The sequence below is a fragment of the Rosa rugosa genome, chromosome 1 (assembly GCF_958449725.1).
Source record: "Rosa rugosa chromosome 1, drRosRugo1.1, whole genome shotgun sequence".
NCBI lineage: Eukaryota > Viridiplantae > Streptophyta > Magnoliopsida > Rosales > Rosaceae > Rosa > Rosa rugosa.
The window spans coordinates 53,281,733-53,291,339 of record NC_084820.1 but is presented as its reverse complement, the minus strand read 5'-3'; the positions used below and the strand labels follow the sequence as shown (position 1 = coordinate 53,291,339).

The 9,607-nt window shown below is 38.0% G+C and overlaps 1 protein-coding gene across 1 annotated transcript; it reads right to left on the bottom strand.

Moving 5' to 3' along the window:
• Window positions 1-1,397: 1,397 nt before the first annotated feature.
• Window positions 1,398-3,033, bottom strand: LOC133730476 (uncharacterized). Its single transcript, XM_062158059.1, has 4 exons — window positions 2,833-3,033; window positions 2,019-2,232; window positions 1,573-1,819; window positions 1,398-1,470 (listed from the first exon to the last, which is right to left on the bottom strand). Exons 1-4 carry the CDS (start codon window positions 3,031-3,033, stop codon window positions 1,398-1,400), a joined length of 735 nt encoding a protein of 244 aa, XP_062014043.1.
• Window positions 3,034-9,607: the final 6,574 nt, after the last annotated feature.

The window sequence follows — 9,607 nt, the reverse complement described above, 5'->3', positions numbered from 1 at the left end:
GAAACTCGAAAATTCAAAATTCAAATGTTTTCATGCCAGTCAATTAGGAGTTTCAGTTGGGTCAAACTGAGTTTAAACTCTATCGATCTATCATATATATAGAACCTTAGGGAACAATGAACATGTCATTAGAAATAGATGTTACCAGTGGCGGAGGGAGGAATATATATGAATGGGGACAAAAAAAATTAACCAAACACCAAAAGACCATTGATGAACCAAAATACATCCCATGTATTTGCAATCAGTGCATATAATACACAAAAATGATTCGCATTATACAAAAAAGACTTGAGCTATTTCCTAGCACAAAAGACAATCAATATTTCCTAACAAAACAGAAACAGTATTGCTCAAGTCATCTATAGTTGTCCTCGACAAGGAGCCATGTTTTGGAATCGTTGAATTATAGGCTCATTGTCAATGGCATTGAATATATCTTTCTCAAGGTATACCGTTAAGCTATCATTCAACTACTGATCTCCCATTCGATTTCGCATTCGATTTTTTATGATGTTCATGGCAGAGAATGCTCTTTCAACTGTGGCTGTTGCAACTGGAAGTACTAGTGCCAAGGTTATGAGTAGATAGACAAATGGATATGTCTTGTGCTTTCTTGTCTTGACAAGTTTCTGTGCTAGAGAAGAAATTCCTTGCAAGTCTTGAAACTTTGTGTTAGATTGCATATCATCAATATAAATATCAAGCTGAGATTGTAGTACCAGCAAATCTGATGTATAAAAATCATCCGGATAAAATTGAGCAAGATGCATCAAACGTTGCTTGTTGAAAGCAGAAAATGAATGATTCGGACGTAAACATGCCAAACAAAGGAGTAGCTCAGTATTAACCTCATTGAAACGATTGTTTAGCTCTTGAAGTTGGAGATCTATTACAACACAAAAGAAATCAAAGCGATAATAGTGCAGATTTGTGATTTCTGGACTTTTGCGTTTTGATTTCCATTTACATAGATGCTGATCACTCATGTTGGGAACCATAATATTTTCCTTGCCACAAAAGACAACAACCTGCTCTAGTAAAGAATCCCATCCATTATCCCTCATATCTTGCAATTTTCTCTTGCAAATTTTCATTAAATCCATTGCATTTACTATATCTTGATCATCTTTTTGCAAGGCTTGTGACAACTCATGACTAATTCCAAGTACAATCCTCATCAAGTGCAGACTAAATATGAAATCAAAAGATTGCAATAACCCCAATGAAATAAATGCATCATGTTTCTGATCAGAACCTACTTTGTCAAATGCAATTTCATCTAGCACATCAATTATGGGAGAGAACATGGCAGTAAAGTTTATGAGCGTTCCATAATGTGAGCTCCAACGTGTATCGGCTGAACGCTTAATCTCAATTTCTTGATTTAAGCCTCTTCAACTTGAAAGTTCTCCAACTTTCAATGCTTGAACAACTTTGAGAGACTGCTTTTCTCGAAGAATGTCACGCCTTTAGAAGATGCACCAACAATATTTTCAACATGACCAACTGATGTGAAGAAGGCACCTACAATTAATGCTATGTTTCTTTGCTACAACCACCAAAGCTAACTGAAGTTGATGTGCAAAACAATGGACATAGAAAGCAGAGGAATTCTCCTTCAAAATAAGTGTCTTTAAGCCATTAAGTTCCCCACTCATATTACTGGCTCCGTCGAAACCCTGACCACGTAAACTTGATATGCTTAAACTATGTTTACAAAGCAATGCATCTATAGCTTCTTTAAGTGTAATGGCAGTGGTATTGGCAACATGTTCAATGCCAATGAAACGTTCAATCACATAACCATTCTTATCCACTTAATGAAAGATAACAGCCATCTGCTCTTTTATAGAAACATCTCTAGCTTCATCAACTAGAATAGAGAATAATGCATTATCCATGTCTCTAATTATAGCATTTGTGGTTTCAACTGCAGCAGCATTTACTATGTCTTTTTGCATCATTGGGGTTGTCATGCATTTTGAGGTTTTCTGGAGCATTTTTCAAAACTTTACCTTCTGAGGTAACAGTAACCTCAAAGAGGCTTTCAGAAGTCACCGTAAATCCCATGTTCTCAGGCTGTAGAGAAGATGGAACCAATGCCAAAGCATGCTTAGCCCTTTTTCTGTCCTCCACAGCTTCCTCCTCCCTTTGACGTCTGATCCCCGAAACCTTAACTTGCTCCACATATCCCTCCTGAAGGGCACAAATGGTGATGTCCCTCTTTTCCTTACGCAGCAGGTTAGGTATAGGAAATTTAGGCAACAGAGCTGCCGGCAATGACGACGTCGTGTTGGCCGGAAAAATTAGGGTATGAGCTACCGCCCTTGGGGTTCCACAACACCACCATCAGATGACATACTTTCCTACTCTAATCCACGGGGACAACAAGCTCCACAGTGGTTGATCATAGCACAATCTCAGCACCGTCCCAGCAGACATTCATAATGGAACTGCTGGGTGAACACGTCCGCCGGCAAAACCCGTACTCTCCTTTCCAACCGGACTGGGTCATTCAGAGGGAGAGAAACCCTAACCCTAGCCACGCCTTGCCGTACACCCGGATTATCCACTTGTAGCACCGGCCCTATTGTTTCCGCGATGAGGTACACCGTTGCTGCCGTCATTAGTCCTCGCGGCAAACTGAGAATTTCCATCCATATCCAGACGAAATCCAAGGGGATAGCAGCAACATTAGAAAATTCATTGTAATCGTTGAGGAGGATCATTGCTCTCTGGAAGGCCCAAGCTAGGTCCTCTATTCTTCACCCGGTTCAGATCACATTCATTTGTGAACGTAAAAAGAAATCGATCTCCACGAGACTGCACCTCCACCGGTATAGACAACCTCCACATTGACCGGACTGCACTACGAAATGAGTCCAACACCACAGCCTGAGCACTGTTCAAACTTCCTACCAAAAAAAATTGATTCGCAAGAAAACCCTTATCGGGGCAGCGAAGATTGCCGAGATCTACCGGCTCTTCACCATCCTTGAGCGACAACCTGGTCGCCAAACGAGCTGTCATTGACGCGAGGGAGACAGCCATCGAAGAAGCACCACACAACGAAGTCCTCAAAAACCCTAACCCTACCAGAGAGAGTAAGAGCGCGAGAGAAAAGGTCGCGGTATGATATATAATTATATATAGACCCATATGAATACTCAGCTTGGTTAAGTTAGTAAAGCTATTGTGATGTTTTCTACCATCAGTTTCAAAAGTGTGCCTCTTTTTCCCTCATTCTTTCTGCTTTTTTTTTTTTTCTTCCATTTTTTGGTTCCTTTTTTTTTTTTGTAACAATATATTCTTTCCTTGTATATATACATATATATAGGCCTCCTTTGCTAAGGATATCCTTAACTTAGCTTACAGTACGGATTTTCATATTTTGACTACTTTTCGATCAGATATTCGCATCTTAACCGTTCAGTTTTTCGATATATATGAGTAGATCATTTCTGTAAATTTTCAGCCAAATTGATGATTGTTAAGGCATCCAGAACTGCAATTTACACGAACGGTTCAGGTTGGACAGATTCGGTTTGTTCGTGTAAATTACAGTTTTGGATGCCTTAACAATCATCAATTTGGCTGAAAATTTGCAGAGATGATCTATACATTAGGACCTAAAAACTGAACGGTTAAGATGTGAATATGTGATCGAAAAGTGGCCAAAATATGGAAATATGTAAGGACGTCTTTACCTGAGAAGGACTGTACACACACACACACACACACACACACACACACACACACACACACATATATATATATATATATATATATATATATATATGTGTGTGTGTACATATGAAATACTTATCCAGAGCGAGGTCTCACTCTGAAATTAAAGTGCGAAGTTAGAGTTTAGGGTCACTTTCCGATCTCATATCTACATTTCGACCGTTCAGTTTTTAGGTACTAATGTATAGATCACCTTTGCAAAATTTCAGTCAAATTAATGATCTTTAAGGTATCTAACTCCCTTAAACCAATAGAAGAACTGAATCTATCCAACCTGAACCGTACTAGATTTAAGACAGTTATCAATGCCTTAACGACCATCAATTTAGCTGAAATTTTGCAGAGATGATCTATACATTAGTACTTAAAAATTGAACGGTTGAGATGTAGATATGCGATCGAAAAGTGACTATAAACTCTAAAAGCGTACTTTAATTTCAGAGCGAGGCGTCGCTCTGGATAGGACATGTGTATATATATATGTATATGAGTGCGTGTGTAAAGTTTCTAAAATTTTTCTTATTTTATTATACATTTGTATTAGTGTTTCTTCAAAAAAAAAAAAAAGAATTCTAAAATTTTTCCCTTGTTTACTCCTAGTGTCTCAAAATTCTTAGAAGCATTATCAACCAAAATATATATATTTTTTTTTCCGCCTTAGATTAGCCCACTATTTTATGTCCTGGATCTGCCACTGTAGAGGAGATCATTGAACATGACAAGACCAAGTTCATGAGTAAGACTTCCTTTAGCCAGAGCATCTGCTGTACCATTACACTCCCTGAAGATGTGCTTGATGCTTGAGATATTCAGCATTTGGAGGAGGTGGCTGCAACCATTGATAACATTGCCAAGGGGGTGACCATTTTGCATCCATCCAATAAACGTTTCACAAGAATTGCAGAATCAGATTCAGTTTCTTCTTTATTCGCATGTCAGAAGCAATCTTAGAACCCGAATGCATGCCTCTGGCTTCAGCATTAATCACCTGCCCGGCTGCTCCGTACCCAAGTTAATACTAAAACCAACAATTCAATCACCATTGTGGTCTCTAATCACACCCCAGCTTCGGTCATACCAGATTGATTACAACGGGTGCCATCCACACTAAGTTTAGCAAAATTGGTAGGAGTCTAGCTCCAGAAAAAAGATTCAAGCAGTAATTATCAGCTCTGGGCAAGAGAGTATGGGATTCACATTTTGACGCTGACTATGAAATTAAACTTGTTTTCAGTAAATCATCTTGTTTCAACCTCCACAGGTGTATCCATCGATCTTGTATTGGCAGAGACCTACTTATCTCAAACGTTTTGACAATTATGTCAATACATCTTTAATCTTTACCTGATAGTACTTTAGATATTGATGGCTCTCCTTTAAATCTCGATTTGTGAAACAATTCCCATATTTCCCTACAGTAAATATAAGTAAATCAGAGATAACTACACAATATAAAATAATGCTAAAAATGAAGGCAAAAAAAGAAGCTCAACTCTTTCGCTACTGACTACTCATTCACACAGAGAAAACCAATCCCTATATGGCCAACGAGCATTTTCCTCATACATACGGCATATATGGCAATGGAAACCCTTCCAAGATACAAACTCGTTTACATCAACCTTTGTAGGAAAGCATTGAGAGTTGGTTGTCCGACAAAGTTTTTCTCACATTTATCAAGCTGTGGATATTCTGAAACAAATCTAATGAGATGAATTAATATTTTCAATGAACATGAATCTAGAATACCATTTATAAGTCTCGAAACAAACATTAGTTGGAGATGCCTTCTTTCTTCCCTTCCCAACAAACTCAGAAAAGCATCTCAGGAATTCAAGATCAGCATCACATTTCACCAGTTTATAAGAAATAAGAATGGAAAGCCACGATTAGTAGCAATTGTAGATTAAAAAAACTCAATTATAACATTAAGTTAGCAGTGACGACTATCATCAATTTGATAAAAATTTATCTCATCCCGTAACCAAACAATATTATTATACCCAACAATATACTTGACATTTCATATGGCCCTAGTGTGTGATTAATTACACTGTTTCCGTATCACAAAGCCCACTCCATTTGAGCTTCTATACTACTTAAGGCTGTAAAGCCCACAAATGCTACTCTTTTTCCTGCACAACTCCTTTTTGCTGTCAAAACCAAAACAAATGAACAACAATCAATTAGAAAATTCAAATAAATATGCACAGAATCACACAATTTTCTCATGTATTTCCCTCTCTCACATCCCTGTTGTGCTAGCATAGTCATAAACCCTCTCTAAATGATGATCCATTTGCACTGCATTCAAAACTATCGTTTTGCAGATGGGTAAACTCTTTTGCAGATGAGTAAACTCTGCTGGACATCAGAGTATGATATCAATGTATTTCAACCCTTGCCTCATGCCAACAGACATCAGAGCACACGTCCAGTCAAACACCGGATGCAAGATATCCACCTCTGTGTTTGACTTGTTTATACACTCACCAAAATAAGCGAGTAGAATTTCATAACGCAGAAAACAAAGACATATGACTCCTTACCTGGTGTAACACATTGGAAAAAAGACAGACATTTGGGCTGCTAATCTTGCCCCAGAATATGATCGAAAGATTGTGAAGATTTCTTGCATCAAAGCTGCAAGATAAGCAAGGCTTTTTCTTTGTGAAGGTCTAAAAGAATCATTACCTTAAGTACTAGCCCAATTTGCCTCATGTCCTCGACTCGAGGCTCTTTGTCTGCATCTCAGGTATCGCATATTGGTGAGTGACGATGAATTGCGATCACAAATCGGCAATTTACTGTTTGTGAAGTTTTTAGCTTTTAAATTGTAATGTTTGGGTGCAGGAAGAAATACCCAAAATGCTAACTACTATTGATTAATTCAGTATTGACAGTAATCTATAACTGATTAATATCCAAGACATAATCAAACAAAGTAAAACATGTTTCACTATTACAGTCACTCACTTATTTCAGACTACTAAAACCCAAACTGACATTGGCAGATACCCGTACTTACATTCTCATACATAGAAGAAACTACAAATGCAGCAGCTGGCTAGCTGCTTACGGAAAAGCATTAGATATCAAATCTTCATCAGTCGTGCAGAGATAATATCTTGACCAAAGAGGAACAGCAATGTAATGATTTATTTACAGATAGGATCAGGAATTTACTACCGGCATGCACAAAGGCTTATCATGTTTTATAGAAATTGAAACTCATATTTCCACATCCCTATTTGAAAGTAATGACCCACTACTCGAACACATAATTAAGGACTTTCTATGTAGCAAAAGAAGCTCCTTACAAGTGAAATTTGGACTTATGATTAATCTTATTGGCACTGAGTTTCCAGCCACATACCAAATGGGGATCATTTTGAATGTTAGACAGAGAAAATTTTGTTCCCATTTCTAATCCTAATCAATTTTCCCACACTCACTCACCATTTTGGCTACCAACCCCAACTGCTAGCTAGCTATTGACTATATTTCAAGTTTGACATTAGTCACTAACTAATTAATATCCGAAGCACAATCACATCACGGGGAATTAGAAGAAAACACAAAGTAGAACCTGTTTTGAGAGAAGTCACTCAGTTAAATTAAGACAAGTGAAACCTAGACTGTTACATTCTCATATAACCAGATCTATATATACATAGCAGAAACCATGAAAGGGCGGCTGTGGGCTTGCCACTTATGACGGGAAGGCATTAGATATCAAATTTGGACCATATGATATGTAATCTCTTGACCAAATATGAACAGTAAAGTGAACAAAAGAACGGAAGATGACTTACTTTTAGATGTCTTAGTGATCTGGCCATTTGGTTTAAAGGTAAACAGCAAAGGATCATGACTAAATCCAGCTAGTTTGTCTTAGGAAATCAGACAACAAGCAATTGAGTATGATCTCAAATGAAAGTACAAATTTCTTATAATTTCAGCAAATAAAGCAGGACAATAGAGGGAAGGAAATGTCGCATGGTTCCCAACAAATTAAATAAAAGATGATACATTACGACAATTCTTAAGCTTTATTTGTCTTAGTAGCAGCTTATTGATTAGGAAGGCAAGTAAGAAGAAAACAAACAAGACATGGGCACCTCTTGGCAGCACCTCTAAGTTGTTAGATGCAATTTATTTCTGAACATCTAAATACTTGATCATATATAGCAACTCTGATAATTAAAGCAGCAAGAACACTTGTAAAAACAGTTCATCTAAATTCTGCAGATAAAACTAATAATAATTAATTTATGATCAATTCTGAATTTGTAAGTTTATAGATGTACATATACAAGACAATTAACATGGCGATGTCAAATTTAGAATTGATATTCAAAGTAACTTAAACATTTGGATCATAAGAACACAATATTGCAGCAACAAACTATGAGACTTAAATCAGAAATTAAAAGTAGTTTGTGATACTGACACAATTCACAAGACACCAAATAGGGCAAGGATCGAAAATGATTCTTGGAAATTGCCTGACCTGGGAAATACATCTTCAATAGAGTTTCACTACGCACCCCTCTGTCAAACCTTGGAAGAGAACTATCTTCCCAGCTTCTACAACACAACCAAGAATCAAGTATGCATGGCTGATGATGATGATGGAGTGCCTGTGTCTATTGCTCTTCTCCAAGATCCACCCTTTAGTCTCGGTTTTGTGATGGGACCAAAGAATATGACTATATGAGGTATGGTGTTCTTGCAGGGATCAATACAGACGTTACAATCCTTTTTTATATCTGCAAAACGGTTGACACAGTTTCTTCCATCAAGAAACTGTCAATAACCTCTTTGTTTGTCTGATAAGGATTGATATGGATAATCACACAATTTGAATTTCAAATTCAAACAGATTGCATTAAATAAAATCATTTTCGATTACAACTTTATTGAATTCACTGATGTTACAAACTGAACTCTAAAACTCCTCACAATGTCAACTTAAGTGAAAATACTGATATCTAGTTCAATAAGGTCTTACATAAGTGAGGTCGCATTGGCTTACATGAGCCTTAACTAGTGTTAAGGATATGGTTGCTGGCCGCATTCGGATCGGCAGAGTGGACATACGCCACTGATCTCCAGCCACCGGAGAATGCAATGCACATGAAAATGGTGTTTGCAGGGCAAACGATTAATCAGTTGTTCATCGCCTAGTGGAAGATCCTCGGTGCAAATAACACATGATGGAGTCTCTGCAACTATAGCCTCTGCTTCCTCCAAACCCTCCTCAATTGATGAGCTAGTTGCAGGAACAACAATATTTGGTACTGCAGGAACCAGATCGGGACTACACCTGATGCAAGTCATGTCCCAAACGGCCACAATGACAGGCAGCTCGGGGGAGACAGCCACGTCAAGGACCAGGTATATGTTTTCAATGATAGTTGGATGTTCAGCTTCCGGGACACCCATGCGTGAAAGAGACCCAGCTATCATCTGTGTGTACTCACTCCTATTATTGGATTGCTTAATACTAGAGAAATTGACCCAAAATTCTGTTACAGCTGCTAGAGCTCTACTTTCAACAGTAAATGGATCAGTCCTCTGACGGCGGCTTGCTTTCATCCTGAAGAGCTTTAATCTAATTAAAAGCTCGTCCTCCCCTAGCAGCTGGAAGGGTGAACGTAAATGAAACACTCTGCTACGATAAACACACGTCTCCAAAGACATGCTTCAACAACTAATTGACGGAGGAGGCCAAGCAGAGATCTTTGATTCAAGATTCTCACTTATAAAAACAGGTTATTGGTACAGCATCAAATTACCAAATTAACCTTTTTGGGTTTTTCTCTCTCTCTCTCTCTCTCTCTCTCTCTCTCTC

Coding starts and splice junctions, on each gene's coding strand:
- LOC133730476 (XM_062158059.1), bottom strand. CDS start 3,033: ATGACAGCTCGTTTGGCGACCAGGTTGTCGCTCAAGGATGGTGAAGAG. Junction 2,233..2,832: donor GGTTGTCTATACCGGTGGAG/GTGCAGTCTCGT, acceptor CTGCTGCGTAAG/GAAAAGAGGGACATCACCAT. Junction 1,471..1,572: donor TGTTTTGCACATCAACTTCA/GTTAGCTTTGGT, acceptor CATCTTCTAAAG/GCGTGACATTCTTCGAGAAA.